The sequence below is a fragment of the Armigeres subalbatus genome, chromosome 2 (assembly GCF_024139115.2).
Source record: "Armigeres subalbatus isolate Guangzhou_Male chromosome 2, GZ_Asu_2, whole genome shotgun sequence".
NCBI lineage: Eukaryota > Metazoa > Arthropoda > Insecta > Diptera > Culicidae > Armigeres > Armigeres subalbatus.
In genome coordinates, this window is record NC_085140.1 from 368,955,850 (window position 1) to 368,979,016 (window position 23,167).

At 39.7% G+C, this 23,167-nt stretch overlaps 2 protein-coding genes across 16 annotated transcripts in view; one reads left to right on the forward strand and one right to left on the reverse strand.

The window, feature by feature from the left end:
- Positions 1-23,167, forward strand: part of LOC134213044 (probable nuclear hormone receptor HR3) — a 566,164-nt gene that overhangs the window by 426,585 nt on the left and 116,412 nt on the right. For 12 of the 14 annotated variants that reach the window (XM_062691552.1, XM_062691545.1, XM_062691554.1 and 9 more), the window contains one exon: positions 19,902-21,526. The exons of the other annotated variants lie outside the window; for them this stretch is intronic. In XM_062691552.1, coding sequence (XP_062547536.1) covers positions 20,533-21,526 — 994 coding nt within the window. In that variant the 5' untranslated portion in view covers positions 19,902-20,532. The remainder of the gene's footprint in view (positions 1-19,901; positions 21,527-23,167) is intronic. 14 annotated transcript variants of the gene reach the window in all.
- LOC134213046 (endonuclease G, mitochondrial) overlaps positions 1-23,167 on the reverse strand; it is a 458,875-nt gene that overhangs the window by 152,893 nt on the left and 282,815 nt on the right. The gene's annotated exons all lie outside the window — the stretch shown is intronic.

Consider the following 23,167-nt stretch of genomic DNA (forward strand, 5'->3'; position numbering starts at 1 on the left):
TTCTATGACCATTTGTTTGTAGAATCGACTTCATCTCTTTTTAATTTCCACTTAAAATTCTTCGAAGTTTGCACTGTAAATGCTTCGGACTACAGATTTGAACCGGCATGGAAAGCGACGTGACCGATTTTAAACAGCGGCGCGCTGATGCAAAAACATCGGCAGCAGCGACGCACACCTCTAGGAGGAATCGAATCCACCGGAAATTAAATTAGTTACCTTCTAGTTCTGGTCGAATTTGTAATAACCTGATCTTTGTTCTCTTAGGTTTTGTTTTGTTGGAAATAGTTGATGGTTAGTGGATTCAGTTGTCTATACGCATTTGAGTGTCGAGGAGTATGGGTTCGATTCCCGCCCTAATAAGCAAAAACGGAAAGCCGGACACTGTGCTTCTGTGGCTACCGCTTCTGCTTCATACGTAAGACATCACAAGTGACTGCGTCATCATTTCCCCTCCATCCTGGATAGAGCCTTTTCCAGAGATTTTTGTTTGAGAAACACTCAACACCCTGAGATACTATAAACTGAGAGAGATATAGAGTTTTAAATATTATATGAGTCTTATACGGCATACCAATCACGTAAGATACACAGAAAAAAATAATGAAAAATAAACAGCGCGTAAAACCTGACATGCGGAAATTTACGCCATCATACGCTGAAATGGTCCTCTTGGTAACAAGATTGCTTACAACTTGTATTCAATATTGACGATTCACTTCAAAAATTGTATACATTTAGGAAATATCCCGTGTGGAATTACGCTAATAATGGCGTTTCATTTATGTGCATGATTTTTAGCGTAAATTTCAGTGGATTTTTCTATCTGTGTATGTTTGTTTACCTCCAACTTTTACCCTCTTTGCTTGAGTATTTTCATACAAATATGGAGAATATTTGACATTGTTGTTTATTAAATGAATTGTAAAAAATGTAACTTCAGTTTTTTTTTTTAAAGAATCAATTTACTCGGCATCGGCACTTTGTGATCAATGTTTTACGGTAAATGTCCGATTTTGGATCCCTAAATATCTGCCTTTATCCATCAAATGACACGTTTGATGCAAGTAAAAATCACACCACTTCTCAGATGGAAGTCTTCTTTATGCAATAGAAATTTTAATTGGGCATCGATTGTCGATAGGTCACTTAGATTTTACTATTTTCTGAAATGAAAATATTCGTCGGACCGTTGGATCCCTAAATTTACACATTTTTTACATCCGCAATTAGACTACTCCAAGCCGATTTCTTGTTTACGGGAAATACAAACGACAGGAGACAAGAATAACAGCAAAAGAGGAACTATTCATGTCGAACTTACGACAAAAAAGATAATTGGTGGATAAGAAATAAACCTTAACATCAATGGATTCAACCACTGGTGGACAATAAACATCTTTTGGAGATCAAGACTTGCTATCACTATAGCTTCTTCAAGCACAGCACCTTTAAGCATCTCGCTCAATATAATTATTCTTTGAAATATAGCGTGACGTTATAGTAAAAGATTTCGCACACTGAAACAGTTTCTAATACGTAAATCGCAGGGTTGTGGTATAGGAATTATTAAACGAAACCAGATCAGATTTTTGGTAAACTCTGGTGGCTTTAGTACTAATATTAGTATGTCTGATTAAATTCCGAAACAAAAAATAATTCAATAATAGAAAGGTGCTAAAAAAATTTTTTCGCATTGCGAATATTGAATCCGACCACTACCTCATTGGAGTATGCCTGCGCTCAAAACTCTCGACGGTGTACAACACGCATCGGAGTCGGACGCCGCGGCTTAACATTGGGCGGCTACAAGACGGTAGACTAGCCCAAGAATATGCGCAGCAGCTGGAAGTGGCAAGAGAGAAGATGACTGGAGAGATATTTGATCCGCCATTGGTAGCACCGCAACCGCTGCACTTGGCACGGTGACCCCGGATCAGAGAAACGACTGGTATGACAGCGAATGTGTGCAGTTAGTAGAAGAGAAGAATGCAGCATGGGCGAGATTGCTGCAACACCGCACGAGGGCGAGCGAGGCACGATATAAACAGGCGCGGAACAGACAAAACTCGATTTTCCGGAGGAAAAAGCGTCAGCAGGAAGATCAAGACCGTGAAGAGACGGAGCAACTGTACCGCGCTAACACACGAAAGTTCTATGAGAAGTTCACGTAAGGGCCACGTGCCATAGCCTGATATGTGTAACGACATAGACGGGAACCTTCTTACGAACGAGCGTGAGGTGATCCGAAGGTGGCGGCAGCACTACGAAGAGCACCTGAATGGCGATGTGGCAGACGAAGATGGCGGTATGGTGATGGACTTGGGGGAACGCGCGCAGGACATAATTCTACCGGTTCCGGATCTCCAAGAAATCCAGGAGGAGTTTGGCCGGCTGAAGAACAACATATCCCATGGGGTTGACCAACTACCAGGAGAGCTATTTAAACACGGTGGTGAGGCACTGGCTAGAGCGCTGCACTGGGTAATTACCAAGGTTTGGGAGGAGGAATTTTTGCCGCAGTAGTGGATGGTAGGAGTCGTGTGTCCCATCTACAAAAGGGCGATAAGCTGGATTGTAGCAACTACAGCGCAATCACATTGCTGAACGCCGCCTACAAGGTACTCTCCCAAATTTTATGCCGTCGACTAACACCAATTGCAAGGGAGTTTTATAGGCGAACGCTCCACCACGGACCAGGTGTTCGCCATTCGCCAAGTACTGCAGAAATGCCGCGAATACAACGTGCCACGCATAATCTGTTCATCTACTTTAAAGCCGCATATGATACAATCGATCGGGACCAGCTATAGCAGCTAATGCATGAACACGGAATTCTGGATAAACTGACACGGTTGGTCAAAGCGATGTGGATGATGTGCGTAGTTCGAGTTTCAGGGGCATTCTCGAGTCCCTTCGAAACGCGCAGAGTGCTACGGCTAGGTGATGGTCTTTCGTGTCTGCTATTCAACATCGCTTTGGAAGGGGTTATACGAAGAGCAGGGATTAACACGAGTGGTACAATTTTCAATAAGTCCGTCCAGCTATTTGGCTTCGCCGACGACATAGATATTATGGCACGTAACTTTGAGAAGATGGAGGAAGCCTACATCAGACTGAAGAGGGAAGCCAAGCGAATCGGACTAGTCATCAACACGTCGAAGACGAAGTACATGATAGGAAGAGGTTCAAGAGAAGACAATGTGAGCCACCCACCGCGAGTTTGCATCGATGGTGAAGAAATCGAGGTGGTAGAAGAATTTGTGTACTTGGGCTCACTGGTGACTGCCGAAAATGATGGTGGAAGATGACTTGCGGACCCTCCGTAGACTGCGTGTTTGGCGACGTGTAGCCATGGACCGAGTCGAATACCGCACCGGCCACTTCGTCTGAATAAATGAATGAATGCCTCAGCTGAGTTGGAACTGCTTTCACCAAGAAACATGCTAGTTGGAAGACCTTGCTCACTTCGTTTTTCGTTGACGTACTTCCAGAACGATTCAGGATTTCGTCTCAGCTCAGATTCCTTTCTTTTGACATATTTCGAATATAAATAGCGGTTATAGCGTCGGTAACGGCTACTAGCAGACATGAATGATTGTTTGGTGGCCGGGTTGCGTGCTGTGGAATATGTTTTCAAGGCGGATGCACGTGCGCGTTTCAAACGACTTAACTTTGTAGATGATCTATTGGTTAAAGATGAGTTGTTTGATGTTGCTAATAGATTCGGCTACCGATCAACTCTTCGCAACAGTTGGTAAGCATTTTTAGGAAACCTCGCACCAGGCGTCCACTTTTATCTTTATCTTTCGATGAGCATTGAGTGCTAGTTAGTATCGTAATAATGTTTTACCTTTAAGGTATCCTTATGGTATGTACCTATATTTTATAGAAGTGTGAAAACAATGAACGTTTGAAAAAAACAGCAAAGTTCAAGGATGTTGACGAAATGAAACAAGGATCATCACGCTTCTCAAAACCTCCCTTCCCCCTAAACCGGCGACGCACTTTGTGGATGGACCCTAGGGGAACAATGAAAAGATATTTGGTTTCTTTCTTGTTTTGTGATTTTTTCAGCAATGAGCTGGAGAACGCATGTTAGAGAAAATAATACTAGATTGGTGCTTTATGTTATTGTTTTACGGTGAGATAAAAAGAAAACGGAACAGTTCCCTTACATTGACTTCACCAACACGAATAGTGTTTGTACTTTATTCTTCATTTAGGTACTTGAAACACCATGCGCCTCCATAGTGATCAAATCCTTTCAACCTTTGGGGGCAAATTCGATCTCTTAGGACCAAAATGGATAAAACGTCCGAAAGTAGGGGAAGAGGGGGCAATATGCCCTAGCTAAGCAAACACTGCTTTATTGTCCTATTTGTAACGTTATTCATGGGTATTTTTACATTATGCATCAGTTAAACAAGATACCTAGTTGATGCCATTCAAAAATTGTCAAAAATCTTAATAATATTGATACAATTCACATCTCAAAAAATTGGTGATATTCTGTTGCCGGAAAACTCATGAGGCAAAACGCCTTTTAGCTGGCAGCTCCTAGGGAACAAATTACCATTACCACGCGTCGGCGAATCAGCATTCTAGTATGGATAGTCCGTGGAGACGCAAGTACTTTGTAGGTTAGTGCCACCAGGGCGTTTTGCCTCGCCAAAATGTTAGATGTTTCTTCAAAATATGAAAATTTTCGGTTTTTCCGACCTTCCCATACACTATTTTGAAACTTTTTTCGCCTAACCTACATAATTTTAGATCTACTTTCGTTACGGACATCTTAATGACGGTAAATATGAGGGAAACCACAAAAGGCGTTTTGCCTGGGGGGGGGGGGGGGGGTTTTTAGGCCTCTTCCCCTAAAGAAAAGATGCCCCAAAACGCCATTAAGACATTTTGTAAAAAAAGTAAGACATTTTGTAAAAAAAATCTAACTGTCTCGAATATTATGAAAGTCAAAACATCTCTATGATTTGAGTATGAAATCAAAAGACCACACACTTTGAATTTTCTATTTCGTTAAGTGCACAAAACAACAAAGAATGTTTAGCGTCAGCAAAGATGACACAGAAAATAGATGTGATAATTGGTAGCAAGTAATGATTATAGCAATGATAGTATGATAAAAGCAGTAAAAAAGCTATAAACAGCATAAGTTTTTACGAAATTCAATTTTCTGGGAAATATAGAAATTTGTCCAAATGGATGAGTGTTTAGAAAAAGACTTCAGCTTAAAATTAAAAGTGCAGAATCAGAATTGTTACGGTATACACACCTAGAAAATAGGATCCATTAATATGGATGTATCTTTTGACATTCCTATCCAGATAGCACTCAGAAATTACGATAGGGTGTTGACCTTGATTTAAATCTTGCAATCGCTTCAACAGTTGTTAACTGCAAGCCAAGTCATTTTTTTGCATTTGTGTATCAAATGGCTAACACGATGATACTCTTAGTTTTTAATGCTTAAGAAGGCCTTCAAATTCCTATCAAATACTGAACAATTATATTTAAATTGGGCATAGGTACCGAATTATTTTATCGCATGAAACCTATTTCAAAAATATATAATAACACATACTATATTTATCATTCTTTACAAATCTGGCAAACGTGACTCAGCTCGAAAAGGTTCACACAAAACCACCATAAATTTTAGCCAACTCCCATGTTGGTAGTCCAAACAGCCCACGGAAAATTTCAACAATGCTATCAATTTACTCAGTCCATCAGCTGCGTAGGCTACCTACATCGCCCTTTACCACTCAGCACAAATCCATAAATCACAATCGGCATCTTTGATTTTCACAATGATCGAAAAGTCAGGCGGGAAAATTCAAGTGGCACCCTTGGGAAATCGCTGACGTTCCTTTGTACCGTCCGCTAACGAGCTTAAAGAAACGTTCGAATCAGCGTGAAACAAAAATGCGAGACACGTTCATCAAACGTGTGTTGCCGCAGCCTCCTTTGAAGCAAAATATATTGACTGATCTGATAATGGGGCCTACCGGGAAGATGAGATAAACTCTATATATGTGGGTAGGTCTAACAATATACGGCCACGGTGACAGGTTTTTCGGAATGAACTGTGATGACCGCGCGGGCGGTTTGAACCCCGGCGAGAGCAGTAAATCATCTCATCGAGCGAAACGGCATGAAATCACGAACGCTCAATAAACACGTTGTGGTGGTCATCATCGGTCAAAGGAATGGGTCTATCACAGACAATCAGACCCAACATTTGGTACATTTAACGGGCAAAAAATACTATGTTTCAAAAAGATTTACAACATCTGATGTTTACTCTGTTATGGAAAGGAGATGACATTGGTAAATAATTGCCAAAATCAACTAAAGTAAGTCATGTCATATTGAATTTTTTAAATAAGTGCTCGACCAAATAGTTTCGAATGCGATGACTGTTTGTCTATGGTTGACCAATTGTTTCTAGGAATTATTATGACAGGGATGAGAGATCTCTGTGCCAGACAAGTACGTTCGTGGTCACTTTATTGAAAGCAATAAACGGACGAGGGCAATGATCGATTTTGCATGTCATAATTTGTAACGTACATGCACTACGCAAGTGCAATGTAAATGTGCGCCTGGAATGTCATTTTATTCAAGTATGCTTTCAAACAACACTTGAAATAATTCAGTCAAGTGCCACTTCATTATCAGAATTACTTGGCAGATAACCGCAGGAGAAGTAAAGTATTCCATTTGAAATGTGACAGAATATGTTCCCTACACTGCATCTACGAGACATAACCGACGACCTACCGTCATCGCATTAATAGCAGTATTGAATTGCGAATCAAGAATGTATCCAATGTTTTTCTAATTTTCTCTACACCAAGTGTCTACGTAGTATTTTATCCGCCATACCTCCGACACCGGATTTCCACGTATCCCCAAAGGCAACCGTGCCGCACATATGGCCCAAGTCTGCGACGACCTCGACATCGTCGATTTCCATCGCGTAGTCTGGGTGCTGGTGTAGTAGGTAACTCGGCAGCAGCAGCATCACAATCGATGCGATGAGCGCTATAAAAAAGTGCACTCGATGAAAACGTGCAAATGTCGAGTCGAGTGATGCTCTCGCTCATACACTTATTTAGAAGCGCACAGAGTACACACAACCCACCGCGCGCGATGCACTCCCGGCCGCAAACCCGCAAGTACACGCAATCTCATTTTAAATAGATTTCCGTTTCTTGACCTACCCCAGTGGATTTCGATTTGCGGTGTGCGATGCGAATGCGAGACCACATATCGCACCACCTCGTCGCGTTCGTACTCACTACGGCGCTGCTGTTGTGTCTCTGCTGGCTGGCATTATCATACCGAACTAAACTTTACCTCCCCAGCGATGAATGCGATGCAGTGCCATGTTGGTGCCGCACTGCTATTTGGTCGCAGAGGATTCTCGATAGCTCAACGAACAGCCCAGCCGTCGCTGAGGGACACTGCACTTGTGCGGTTTCAGGTCTCTGCACAGTCAAGTCAGGAAAAAAAGGGGAATTTTCGCAACATGCTTCGCATAAGTGAGCTACCAATGTTGTTGCTCTCCCGTATACAAGTTCTCAATGGAGACGTTCCGCCAAGCATGAGAGATCGGAGGATGAGAAAAATCACAGGGCTCTTCTGAAGTTCGTACCGCTGGGATTATCCGTACACCATGTTGTTGGAGACCTGACATAATAAAACGCAAATAACATTTGGGGAAATAAACGTAAACAATATTATCTCAAAATTTGAAGTCAAAATGTCTTTCGATAATTCTTCCTAAACTGAAAAAATAATCTCCATTGTTTTCGCGATTCGACACATGAATGGTCCATAATAGTCTTCTATCACCATTGGACGACTTAGAATGGTTCATGATATCTCATTTGATCACCTTTTGTCAACTTTTGTCTGAAGATTATATTAGTTTTTATATGGGAATTTATTGATTCCATGTGAAACCATGTTTCGGTTTTTGCAATATTCGAAGAATTCTTCCTCCGAGAATAAATAAACCCATATAATTATTTCTTTTACTAATTTTATTTGCTAATTATCTAATACATGCATTCATCTCTTAGACTAGGTGTTCCGTGTTGTCTTAATACTATCATCCTTATATGCTATATTACATTTTTAGTAATTATTAATACATCATCTGAAGGATACTCAAAATCTCATTCCGAAAGCCAGAAAATTCGGCAACAGATACCACAATTGGCGGAATCCTTTGATTTTTCGCATGGGTCAAATCACCTGGGCTAGAGGTAGATTCAATTTGCTCAATTTCGTCATGAATCAAATCGAACTGATAGCAAAATTCGATAGGAGAAGAATTGTTTTCTATGTTAGAGTTAGAAGGAATATCTGAAGTCTCCAGCTTCCTTCTATTTTTTAGCAGGACGGTCTTGAAACCTTGTTTCTTAGAAGGAAGTGGAGAATTCAGAAACTCCCCCTTCCTCTTGTTTTTATTAATGCTCATTGCTGAACGTGGAGACGTGACCTTCTAAGAGTTTTTTTTTTTCCCAGAACGGTGTCCCTGCAGGATTACCACCGCTTGTCGGAATTTTACTTCCGCTAACGGGTCCAACGTAAAACGAAGGCACGGGTCCAAGCAAAGATCGTAACGGGATCAGTGGGTACAAATAACGCTGGGAAGCACTGTTGAAAATAAAATAGCTTCGGGTAGTATTTAAAACTTCCTTCAGCAAAGAGAGAAAAGAACCGCACAGCAGGAAAGCACGATGCGGTCTGAGAATTGGAAGCATCCTTCTACGCTTCTCGTTCCAAGGCTCGTTCCAAGCAGCTCGGAAGCCTTCTTTCAAATGACCCGGACACCTCATTTTAAGAGGCTCAGAAACCTTCTTTCAAAAAGCCCGGAAGCCTTCTTAAGCTTTTTTATATAGACTTTCTGTTTTTTTTTTCTGCTTCTTTCAAAAGCCTCGGATTTTTTTTGTTCATGGGGCTTGGAAGACCTTTTTTACAAGCTTGAAAGCCTCCTTTTGAAAGGCTCGGAAGCCTACTTTTAAGAGGCTCGGAAACCTCCTTTCTAGAGGAGTCTTCCGGAAGTCTTCTTTTAATCTTTCTTTAAGTTTTTCTTTTATCCTTTCTCCTTCTTTTAAAAGGCTCGGAAAGCTCTTTTCAAAAGGCTCGGAAGGCTCATTTCAAGAGGCTCGGAAGCCCTCCCTTAAAGAGGCTCGGAATTCTTCTTTCAAAAGGCTTGAAACCGTACTCTCGAAAGCCTCAGAAGCGACCTTTCAATATACTCAGAAGCCTCATTTTGAGTAGCTCGAAAGCCTTGTTTCAAGAGGCTTAGAAACCTCTTTTAAAGTGGTTTGGAAACATCATTTCATCCAAAAGGTTCGGAAGGCTCTCTTTGAAAAAACTCAAAACGCTTCTTCCAAGAGGCTCGGAAGCCTCCTTTCGAGTGGTTCGGAAGCCTTTTTTAAGAGGCTCGGATTTTTTTTTTCAAGGGGCTTATGAGTCCCAAGTAGCACCTTGTTTCTATTAAGTTTTATTAAAGGCATTGGAGAACATCAAATCACGAAAAAGTTGCATCAGGATGTCAGAAACGTTCGAATTGTGATCAATGTTTCATTAAAATTGCAATGCAGTACGTGTTTGACATTTGGAAACAAACAAACAAAGAATACTGCACTTCATGTTGCAAACACGAAACAAAATCATTAAGTTGCATATTTTTTTACCATGTAACTTCAATGCGTCTTTCAAAATTTAATTGTTTGTTTAAATTAAGTTGCAGATAAGTTGAATGTGTCTTCATGTTTAATTTAGCATCGGTCAACGTTTTGACAACTCACATTTTTTCCTGTGATGGTGCAATCAAGTAACAGGAAACCCGAGTATAAAACTTCATAATCGTATGGTTTTTATGGTGAGTCAGCATGCAGTCCCTTCGAAGTGATGAATGGTGGTGTGGTAGAGTGAAGGACTGTCAATCACAAGATCCATAAGTCGAATCCAGTTTTATATTTTTATTTTATTTTTTTCCGCTGTAGTATTTTGTAACATTATTGCAATTTTAATGCTATCGAAGGATGTTTCCGTAGGCTCCAAGAGATTGCAAGAGAGTTATGTTTGATGGCACATACGCAAGGATTGTTTCTTTCCGAATAGTCGCAACACAGTGAAATGTTCAGTAGTGAAACAAGTTGTGCTGCCTGGGCGTCCATTCAAGATACTCCCAAGCCTCCTTTTAAATGGCTTGGAAGCCTTCTTTTAAAGGCTCGGAAGACTCCCTAGTAGAGCTGTGCGCCGCCGCGCCGTGGCCGCTGACAATTTTTATGCGCCGCCGCCGCCGCCACCATTTTTGACCGGCGCGCCGCTGCAATTTTTTGTCCACGCCGCCGGGGACTTTTGGTCGCGCCGATGAAATAATTTCAGTGCCATAGCCGGGGGTGGTTTTGGAAGCTCATCCTCCTCCCCCAATTTGTTAGAAGAAAAATTCCGTTCAAACCCTTATATATTTGAAAAATTTCGGCTGCGCCGCTGAAAAGAACATGTACACTCAAACCTCTTTTATTGTCACTTGCTGGGAGGATGCACAAAAATCAAGACTCCAGTTAGGATGGTGGCTAACTACATACATACATACTTGTTAGGAGGATGCAAAAAGATTTTTTGTTACTTGTTTTTCAATTAATTGATCTTCAAATATTTTCAAATATGGTACATAATTATAGCCTTCCAATGACGCAAATTAAATTAATTAATTGAAAATGTTATCGCCACATGTTTCAGGTCTTCCAAGAATTTCCTGGAGTTTAGGCTTTCAGATCTCCACGCGTAAACTAATATCTTCTGGCCTATATATCAATATTCCTTGCGATTCATGAATCAAATTATATTTATTTATTTATTTAACAATAATAATTCATAACTACATAAGTAATCTTCTAATGATTTTCAATGTATATATGGAATTAGTCATACGTTCAACATGTGTTTCATTACAGTTAACCCAAGAATTCCTTGGAATATAGACCTTAAAGTCTATGTGGGAAATGACAGACCTATTAGCTCCTTTTTTAAAATGCTTTTCGAAATGAACATGCTGTTAGGGATCATTTGGATCAAATAGCATTTGCCTTCTTGTTAAAGGCGTATCCAATTTAATTATATAGATCACATAGAGCATTATCCATTTTTGGAAAGATCTAACAGCCAATAGGGCGTATTCTCAAGGAAATTCTCGAAAGATCTGGAATAAAATAATTTTTAAGGGCATATATTGCATTTATACATCGCCGACAATTTATTTTCGCAATGAGGGATCCCTATGAAAATAAATGATAATTTGTCATCAACGTCGGAAGGAAATGTCTTAAAGGTCCAATTTCGAATGGCAAACAATAAGACTGAATTCCCCGTCGAATGCAACTTGTTGCGTGTAAATCGGTCAACGCATAGTTCCAAAAAGCGCATATACACTCGTTAGATGCGCCTAAAAAAAAACAAATAAATAATAAAACTTATTATTATAATAAATTATGACTGAATAATTCGAAGAAAATGCATAAAAACAGCATGAAAATAAGTTTGTTGATATTTTGTTGATAAACTCAGTGATATTGAACGATTTGTCATTAAAATAGGGTGCCCATAACCGAACCAATAAAGCTTCCAAAGGTGATGAAAAAAGTTTTCGAGCTGAAATATTGATGCCAATTGTTATTGAACCTAAATTGACTGTATTAATACGCATTAGAACTCACTTTTTCTTCTTTTAGCGTTACGTAATTTGTGAAAAAAAAATAAGATACATGATTCATAAATCAATTCCCCCAAACCCCCTTTAATTTATTGATATCTCACGAAGTGGACGGATTTCGGTGCTGGATGGATTTCGGTCCCCCACGGTATAGAAACTCGTTATACAAAAATTGTGGAATATTCTTATATTTGTATTTTTGGAGAACTTCTCCTTCAGACGCTCTGGGGTATTCCAATTTCAACAAAGTGTTTTATGTTTTTGATTTTGATCCATTGTAAGCTGCTCTACAACGACTTTCCGCAGAATACTTCCGAGGCACCAATTAACATAAAAACTGAAGATTGCTAAGTCCTGTTTTATTGTATCGATGTATTTCTTATGTATACTGATTGTTGTATTATGAGTATATGCTCATAGGCATAAGGAAGTATCAAAATAAACTTACACCGTACCAGGAAATGGATTCAGTCACCTTCTGCATGGCCTTGCTTTGTGGTCACCAGGTTAAGAAAGGATATTTAGGATTTATAGGATGGGATTTTTGATAGGATTTTAATTACTAACCCTCCCGGACGAACTGTTAAAGAAATTCATGAAGAAATTTCCAGAAAAAATCCTGGAGAAATCATGGGATGACATAATAAAGAAATTCCCGATGAAATTTTTGAAGGAATCTTAGGTAATTTTTTTCATTGTATTCCTGGAGGATAACTCAACAGCGTACAATATAAATTATGCGTATTGCCATCAATGCACAAGGCATGCAAATAATATTCAAAAAGTTATTGCTCGACGAAATGATAATTTTCAATCGCGCCGTTCCGAGCCGCCGCCGCCGAGGGCAACGGCGGCGTGGCGCCGGCTAAGTCGCCGCCGTACAGCAGTACAGCAGCAGTATAAGTGCTGTACAGCAGTACAGCAGCACTTATGTGACTCGATTTGATCGTATATGAGTTATAGAAACTCGTGTATGACAAGTGTGCTACTCGGGGTCTTTTGAAAAGCTCGGAAGCCTCCTTTCATAAGGCTCGAAAGCCCCTTTCAGCAGGCGTGGAGGCCTTCTTTTAAAAGGCTCGGAAGACCCTTTTAAAAAGACTCCTTTCAAGAGCTCGAAAACCTCCCATCATGATGCTCGGAATTCTTTTCTTAACCTTTGCATCCCCAACCTCTTTTGTGCATCACAATTTTGGTGATGTTTTGTTGTCTTGTTGAAGTTCATTTCGTTAAGTGTCTCCCGCACAAACATGTATGGGAAAATGAAATTTGGCCAAACTTTTTTGGGAAAGATTCGAAAAGATCTGGTATTATGTATTAAAATCTATTTTTTTTTGTCTACTTTCCGGTGGCTAGTGTGGTGAATTGTGCATAGCATAGCAATTTCCCGCCAAAGCGGGAAATTGACTGGTGCAATATTAAAATGAGGACGCTGTCTTTGTTCTAGATCCTAGGACTTGGGCTTGCGGAAGCCCTTGGATAACATAAAGTATGTCGGATAACTATTTTAAATTCAAAATGAATTCAACGTTTCAAAATAACTCTGTGGTGAAGTTTTGAACGCAATCTCAGATTTTGTCCGGGATTTGAATGAGGGCCCCCCACTGTGCACCGGTTCCGGATTTATACGGAATCCCAGTGGGGTCTGTCGGGTGGCCATTTAGGACATTTTTGACTTTTATGTTTGTTATTCGTACCAATATCGTCTTTTTATACCCGTATCATGAAGAAAACTCATTTTCGATGCTTCTGAACGAATTCGGAAGCATGATGGCCACACTGGAACCAGTTCCGGGGCTCTAACTGGGGACATATAGCAGTATACTTTGAAATGTATCATGAGGCATATCAATTATCGGCATTTTTTGGCGAGAGTTATTTTGAAACTAATTTTAGATTTCTACTATTTATTTTGATCTTTTTGATTCAGTTGATCCAAATATCCCGGCACACCTGGAACCAATTCCGGAGACCCTGTGGAATCTGGTTTTTGAAATGAACATAGCATGCGACATAACAAACTTAATGATTCACCATGACAAAAATGTAGGATAACATTTTTTAGATCTTGATTCTACTTCTGGCAACTTCCGGGAAAATCCGGAAATCGAAGGAAACAGTTTTGTTTCATAAGTTGAAGTTCGTTACCAAAGCTGTTAGTTGTACGAAGATTTCGACTTTTCGAAATCAGATCGAGAAAAAAAAAACAATCATAGGTTTGCCTATAATATAATTTTAAACCTTCTTGATCAGGTTTCGGAACCGGTTCCGGGATAGACCTGTGCGCTGATTGCAATTTAATTGGCGGCGGCGTGATGAATAATTTTGAGTTAGCGGTGGCGGCGTGACGGCGTCTCACCATTGGTGATCGGAGGAAGCGATGCGGAATTAACTACATCATTTCGTTCGGAAGTTCTTTCAGAAATTCCTCCGGAAGTTCCTATAGAAATTCCTTCTGAAGTTCCTTCAGAAATTCCTTCTGAAGTTCCTTCAGAAATTCCTTCTGAAGTTGCTTCAGAAATTTCTCCTGAAGCTCCTTCAGCAATTCCTCCGGAAGTTCCTTCAGTAATTCCTCCGCAAAATCCTTCAGAAATTCCTCTGGAAGTTCTTTCAGGAATTCCTCCAGAAGTTTCTCCAGGAATTCGTATAGAAGTTTCTTCAGGAATTCCTCCGGAACTTCCTTCATGAATACCTCCGGGATTTCTACAGCAATTTATCCAAAAATTCCTTCAAGAATTCCTCCGAAAGTTCCTTCATGAATACCACCGGATATTTCTCCAGCAGTTCCTTCAGCAATTGAACCGTTTGTTTGAGAAACTGCATATGTAACATTTTTGGCCAAAATGAGATTTTTATATATTCTGAATCCTCGTCCAAAAATACGTATTCTGGCAAAAAATACGAAAAAAAATTTTTTGTTCAGGAATGTATGATTTTTTTTTCGTTTGTTTGAGAAACTACATATGTCCACGCACTTTGAAGAGCAATTGTGGAGTAGTGCTTACAGGTTTTGCACCAGAAGTGCCCCAGGGTGTTGAGTTTTGCCAAAAACTATTGATCTGTATCGAAGAAATCGGCAGATTCGGTGCCAATTTGTCCAAAAACAGTTTTTTGTTGTTTTCTCGAAATTGTGTAAAATGGACTTATGCAGTTTCTCAAACAAATGATTCAATTCCTTCTCAAGTTCCTTTAGCAATTCCTCCGGAAGTTCCCTCAGGAATTCCTCTAGAGTTTCTTCGGGAGTTTCTCTGAAAGTTCCTTCAAGAATATTTCCGGAAGTTCCTTCAAGAATATTTCCGGAAGTTCCTTCAAGAATACCTCTGGAAGTTCCTTCAGGAATTCCTCCGGATGTTCTCCTTTCCTTTCAAGAGGCTCGAAAGCCTCATTTCATACGTACATGCTTTCATACTAGCAAACTTTCAAGCAGCTCAGAGGCGTCCTTTCAAGATGCTCAGAAGCCTCCTTTTAAGTGGCTCGAAAACCGCCTTTCAAGAGACTCGGAAGTCTTTCCTCAAGAGGCTCGGAAGGTTCTCTCGGAAGAAGCGCGGAATCCTACTTTCAATACGCTCTGAAGCCAAAAAGTTCTGTAGGAAGCTCGATGTATGCAATTAATTTGAATTGGGTGATTTCGAAGAAAATGAAAATTTCAGAAATGTTTATGGATACTGCCATACTGCCCATAAATTTATAACAGTCCCATATAGATAAGAAATCAAGCAAACATGGGACTATTATGAATTTATGGGCAGCATATAGTCCGTTAGTTTTCAGGTCCAATTTTCATACATCTTAAGAGATACGATTATTTTCCTTTACAGCAAAAAAACATAGGGGGTAACTCAATTAATGCAAAAGTTCGAAGGGGTACCTTTCAAGAAAAAGTTTGAGAACCACTGCTTTAATAAATCGATTTTTGGCAAGATTTCACACTCAAATCTTATAAAACAAATGTCTACTCTCGAAGCGAACACAGTATTTTTGGATGGTTCGTACTCCAAGACAACTTCTATTTCTCAAGGGTCTAAACCTAGTGTACCAAAAGAATAATGCCAATTTGTTGAACATTTCTGATTGAGCATTACGCCTTACTGAATACCGTTTGGCTCAAATTCCAAAGCAAAATTTATAGAGGATCAAGACTCTTGAGGGTTTTTTTACACATATGTGTTACTTAGTATTGTTTACCTACACCTATTTTAATTCTAATTAGATACGTCAGTTACAACATTTGTAGAATTTCTATAAATACATATCGTATATAACTTATATTATCGTGTTTGTCATTTTAAAACTACTTGGCTGCCAATCTATTGGCCTTTTAAAAATGAGATCATGCCTCACTTTGTTTAGAAATAGGTTTGTTAGTAACAAATTGACTTACTAATGTAAATTTTAATCTACATTTCATTTGTAAAAAGTTTTTTATAAAAGTTTTTTATAACAGTTTTTTATAACAGTTTTTTATAACAGTTTTTTTATAAATCATCTCCTATAGGTAAAACTCAATCCTTCCCAAAAAAACTCGCACAAAGAACTTTATAGTACAACGATTGAAACCATCGCAAACACCCAACCAGCAATTATTCCCACAATACTGTATAAAATCTTTATATATGCAAAATTATTAAAATTTAATTTAAAACACGTAAGCTTATTATGCAGATGTGAGAAAATTATGTAAGTTTGTACGGGTTTTACACAACATTTCTATAAGAAATTGGAAAATTTGTATGTGTACCCGAGCAAAGGCAGATAACTGAAATGATATCAAACTGATAACACGATTAGTTATCCTTATTATCATTTTGATATTTAGTTATCAATCATGTGATTAACTGATAACTGAATAATAACAAATTTTATTATCAATACACATTTTCTTCTAAATTTCGCGTCGTTCAGAAATGGGGCTAAGCATTTTACCCTTGCCAACATACTACTTCTGTTAAATGTAGCCGGCCTATGCTATGAATATTGTGACAAGAACTGTTTCCAAACACTGAACTGAAATTTTCGTCTAAGCAGAGAGTGATTTTCCCCGTTACCCTCGATATCTATTGATTTGTTTATTACTCTGTCAACAAAGGAATTTACACAAGAGTTGAAATTTTCTTATTTGTTTTATGCTATGCTTATTAACTTTACTTTCATTCCAGGTATCGTTGAATAATGAAATACGTATATGAGAACCAATTAAGCGTTGTAGTTTATTAAGTACTTAAAATGGCCTTGCAGCTCCCGGAACATATGATCCAAGGGCATGTGCTCATTCAGGGACGGTGAATAATCTTGACTAACCGCCAAGCTAACCGCAACATAATTCATCTTGGGATCCACAGTGCTTATATAATTGAGAAACGGAAATTTTAACTGGAAATGTCGGATAATCAAGAAATTGCAACGATCTGGTCTGTTGTGGAGAAAACAATCATGCTCGCACTTTAGTCGATCTAGCAATGGGCTCAACTATTGACAGTTTAAACCTAGGTTTGGACGCAAAAGACAAACCAGAGCTAGATCATCTGCAGCCAAACCTTCAATAGTCGATGTTGAAAGGACGGTCGACGCATGGGAATATTGAGATGTGAAATAGAAAACCCTTTGGAAGGTGTTTTGTCACAGTAACCCAAAAAATATGTTTTAACTAGTCGACCCGGCAAACGTGGCAGACATTGTAGGTTAAAATGCACGTTGTGGACTCGGTACCCATACGAATCCTAATTTTAGTTTTCCACAATTTACTCAACCTTACTCGTGATTTTCGCATGAGAAAATATCATATAAACCCGCCGGAAACGATAAAAACATATCTGCCGAAGGAATTAAGTCCTAGAACATCGACTGAGCTGATAGGTTTGGCTTTATATAAATAAAAACTACTTGAGGTTGATTTGACTAGCGAGAGGATTCACTTATGGCCGGATTAAGGAAGAGGGGGAGGGGCTTTGAGTCATGGCCCTGGCCCTCACATAACCGTATGTACCAAAATCAACCTTTTTCGTACATTTACGGGCTCCCGAAAACTGTCGACCCCGACCCTGGATTCGCCAAATGGCAAAATTTTTCACGGATTAATTCTTGCTGGGATCAGCAGCGTTGCTGTTTATATATGCATATGAAAACATGAAACGTTTCACTGCGAATTACAAGGTTGTGGTTTAGTTAGAATAAAACTAGAACCGAAATCGATCTACAGCATGGCGCTGCTAGTAACCTAATGATTGACAATTAGAGAGAAAAACTAACCTAATTTGGCCTATTATGTATAAACAATTATTTGGCCTATTATGTATAAACCTACTATACTGGAAAAATCAATAAAATCAATAAAAGTACGATAAACCGTATTTATTCTAATTGATTGCTGGTTCGCTATTTTGAATTAAATTCGGTTATCATTTTTGTTATATTGACTGGTAATTCAACCAAAATGATAACAATTCTAGTTATCAATATAACTGGATAATAAAGTTTGTTATTAATAAGTTATGCTGTTCTCAACTCTGTACAGCTGACTGTTATTTACATAAAATGGTCATATGGCATCATGATTTGATTATAAATAGTTTTCAGTAAATGCAAGATTGTAGAAAGCGTATTGCTCTTCTCTTCTGCTCCTCAAGAAAGCGTAATTGGGTGAGTACCTAGAGACGACGCCGTATAATCACTTGATTCGAATTTGAATCCCAGTGAATATCGCCATTTTTCAATCACGTAACGAAGTCGGCAAAGAAGATTAAACTATTTTCGTTGAAAGAACAGTGATGGCTGATAACTAAATGATAACAAAATTAGTTATTTAGGTAAATAACATGTATAACAAAATGTGTTATCAATTTGGTATCAGTGATAACTTAATTTGTTTTCATGTAGTTATTTCACGAATAAAATTCTGGTATCATTTTTGTTATGTTGGCTGTTAAGTCAGCCAAATTGATAACAAGTTCAGTTATCAATATGTCCGATAACCGGATAACAGAATTTGTTATCAATTAGTTATTTATTTGTGCTCGGGTAAGTTTTTAAAAATCTTTTGCACAGTTCTTCTTTATAATTGTATGAAACTTGGCATCCTCGGGTAAGATAAATGATACGTTGGTTGCTATGTAGACCATTGTATGATATCAAAGCTTTGTAATTCTACTAAGTTTTGTGCCGTATTCAACTAATTTTCTCAAAATATCATCAAAACAAAACGAATTTTCGAAAGTTTGTCCATATATGAAACGCATTCCAGATACAAGAAAATGTTTTATAATGGCATAATTTTGTTGGCATAAATTTGAATATTCTGAAAGATAATATACATGCATTTATTTTGATACGATGAAAAATTACACAAAAGTGTATTCCTCAATAAATACTTTGCGATTTGAGTGTACACAACTTTTTAAATAAATATCTGTAAACGTTGAATCGTAGTTTGGTTATATTTATATATTTTTTTCCGGGAAGAATAATTCAAATTTATTTTATTGTTCAGGCGATAAATCGTTTGAATTTACGCTGTTTTTGGCAATTCTTTTGTATGACTTATTTTTCGAGTAAATTTCAACAAACTATTTTGTCTGTGTAGACATACCGGATCTGAGTAATAAACATGTTACAAATTCTGCCCTTATCGTGGTTCAAAGTTCTGCTACCTTCGTTTAGCAAACAGTAGCAGTCTGGACACAATCCTACAAATTCTGTTTTCTTCCTTAACATACAGATGTCACCTCAAATTTGGAACGAATACATATTCAATCAATTATTGGTGCATTGCAACCATATGAAGCACGAAAAATATCATTGACACGGGGTCCTTATCAGTCAGTTCCCTCTTCCTGCATTGCATCGTTTTCGCTGATAACAGTGATAAAGCAAGGTGCATTCTGCACCCCAATCTTTCAACCGAATGGCGAGAACACGATAACTGCTGAAACTGCTGCCCTTGCCCTTCCACTCTGCCGACCCACAAAAAATCGCGCAAGCAACACCCCCCACAAGAGCACGTTTATCAAAATAGGACACCTATTTCACCCGGTGTCATTTTCGGATACCGTCCAATCGTTTTGTGGCCGTTAAAGGTGTTGCTTCCGAGCGTGGGATCAGTGGTTACGGTGTAATCTTCGTTAGATTTATTTCATATGATACTATTTCACAGGATCCCCACGTTGCTACAACAGGTTTCAAACCAAGTTAATTATAAACGCAAACAATAGAGAAGAAGAAAGCGCACCTCTGTTCAGCAAACATTGACGACGGCGACGACGTGAGTGTGATAAGCGGATTACGAAAGTGAAAAGTGTTTGAACCCTCAACCTACCTCGTTCGCGGGAGTATCCTTAGTCTTAGGTCGTGGAAGCTCACGTTTATCGAGATTGCAGAAGGTGGACAAGATAAGAAGAACAGTCCACATCATCCTCGTTAATAGGAGATATTGTTTGTGTGACGGTGAATCAAGCTGTGCGGTGAACCGGAACAACACCAAGACGCTACGCATTCTAACAATTCCAATAACTTATCTAGTCGACACTATTCGACCGCCGGGAACCAACGAACGTTCAGTTAAGATGACTGTGGAATGTATTGAGGACTTGTATCCTACCTAATCCCAGCTTTGTGGCCGAATATTGTGCGAGTGCGTGGCACTCAAGACTTAAGGGAAAGTGACTATTTTAAACATACCTTCGCGGAAGTTAGTAGAAGGGTGTTGATCATAGCGAGAGTGTGATTGAGTGATTGTGAATACTAAAAAGCGCGTGTGTGAGAAACAGCTGAGCGTTCGTCAAGTAATGGATAGCGAATTCACCGAGTTCTTCAACCAGACCTGGAATAGTAAATTTCAAGGCAATCGAACGGTTCTCAACGCTGGCGATGGAGGCAGTTCGACGACAAGCGGAGGAGGGGGAGGAACCGGTAACGGTGTCGGTATATTTGGCGGAGCTTCCGCAGCAGCTATGGCTGCTGCTCCGAAGCTTTCATCGAGATTAAGTCAACCGCCTCCGCAGCATCAACAACAGCAGCAGAACTCTCTAGCCAACTGTAATAACTCCTCCTCCACCTCTTCCTGCGGCGGAACGCAAAACAATGGCAGTTCCATGCTCAACGACACCCGGCATTTCTTGAACGAAATCGCCAATAGTCACCGGAGTCTGCAACAGCTCCACCAGCAACATAATCAAAACAATAGAAACCTATTTACAAATACAACAACCACAAGCATAGCAGCTGCCGCAACGACTGAATTACGTGATACAAATCTAGGGCCTTTAAGAAATACCAGTAGTAGCAGTAGCAGTAGTAATACCAACACTAGTAGCAGTAACAATAGTAATAGTGTCAACAATAGTCATAGCTTTACTCGTGATACCCGAGAGTTTCCCAAGCTCAGCCATAGACTGATGCAGCCGTTGAACGGCGATGGCGGGACACCCTCCGGTGGGGGCACCACTGCCAGTGCCTCTGCCACAGCCAGCAGCAACAACCTCCGCCAATCCTCCTCTTCATCCTCCAGCAGCGCCATGATGAACCAGCAGGACTTCCAAGCGTTCTGTTCGTCGCTGACGGCGGCAGCCGCGTCCGGTGATTTGGCCGACAGTACAACTCCGCCCCCGCAGTCGGCGAATGGCGGTGGGAGCTCGTCCGGTTCGCTCAATAGTAGCAGCCTGCTGGCGGCGGCCGCTGCGGTGGCTGCAGCCGCGGCCGGCGGTGATCTGGGAGCGGGCGAATTGCTCGGGCTGACCGGGGGCCATCCGCACGAGAAGAAACCGCCCAATTCGATTCGAGGTAAGTTTGATTCGGATTGATATATGATGTAAAGTTTTATCATTTAACAGGTATTACATAATTGATATCACATATAAATTATAACAGCCCTTTTTCAACGATGCATTGGAAATAGCTGTAACTACGGGGGACAAATTTTCCAAATGATGCAGTAGATTTTTCTTACTTTTTCTTCAAGAACTCATTCAGGAGATGTTGTAAATGTTCTTATTAAACTTTTTTTACGATATTTTACAAATATTCCCGATTCTATTAAAGTAGTTCACACGTTTTCAAAATTATGAAGAATATCAAGAAATCTTGTTGAATAAAAAAAACTGAAGCGTGGAAATGCCAAAGCGTAAATTCACATGTCCTCGCTTGAACTTTCATCTGTGTGTCAAACCAAAGCTCCAACCAAATTGCACCAACAACTTGCAATCAAATTCAAATCAACGCACCGTGGAGAGCGAGTGCAGAGATTTTCCTTATCGTCGTCATGGTAGTTCATGTCCTGTTGACTGTCGAGCTGGTGGGTGCTGCCTAGTGTGATGACATCTCGCTGTGATTCAGATGTCATCGTCGTCTTCGTCGGGGTAATATCGCGGTGATCACCACTATAATAGTTCAAAGCGCTGTACATATTCTGTGACTGAGTGAGTGATGATGATGGTTTGAATGGAATTACACTACGCTGGATGTCACACGGAGGAGCAGAGCGAAGAGTGAGTGTAACGATTGTATAAATTCTACTCAATGCAAATATACTGCCCACCTAACTACACTTAATACTCGATGGTGATGCACTTTGCCGGTTTAGTTCGGTTTGGTTGGAGCCCCCCGCCTCGGTAGGAGTGTTGAACTCGGGAAGGGAACGATGCGCGGTTGAATGGGGCGGTATAGTCATCGTCATCGGTCAGAACCCTTACGATGGTACTGCAAAAGCTGCCGAGAATTGCACAGGAGGTGGGGCATGTTGTGTTTTGTAGCGAGCCGAGTCGCACTTCGCGGGGACAAGTCGTGCTTACTTTGTCAATTGTTATTGTTATTGTTGGCGTCGTTGTAGCCCGTCAGTTTGTTGTTCCCGGGATTGAGTGGTGTGTTCGTTCGTGCTTTTAAATTTATTGTACTATATATGCAAATAATATGTTTATTTGCAGAAAATAGCACTTTTGTACGGTACGTGTGTACAGTATGGACAAGTGTCGATGAACCTCTCGGTACGGTGGAAGTAGTGTTGCTTGGCGCTGCGAATCACAAAGCTTACTGGGAGGGTTGTCATGAGGAAGCTCACTTATTGATTTTTGTCAGTAACTGCAGGATTCTGAAAAGTATTAAATTTCTTTTATTGTACCTCCAACAAAATGACAACTTTCTTGATAATTTTCCAAGGCTCTCATAGATGTGGGAAATGTATCCGCAGTGCAAATAGCACGTGCTATCAATGTATTCATCGCCACAATCCACCACATGGTGGCCGAGTTTTCAAAAATTTCAAAGTAGTTCTTTTTCTGGAGGTATGTTTTTCTTAGGCGACTATCTGGCGCTCCTTTTTTGTTGCGATTATAAATAAGCGGCGGAGTAGATTTTTTTTATGAGCGATACAATATAAAACTTTTCAATGTTATATAGCAGAAAAAACACACTTAAATCATTTCACAG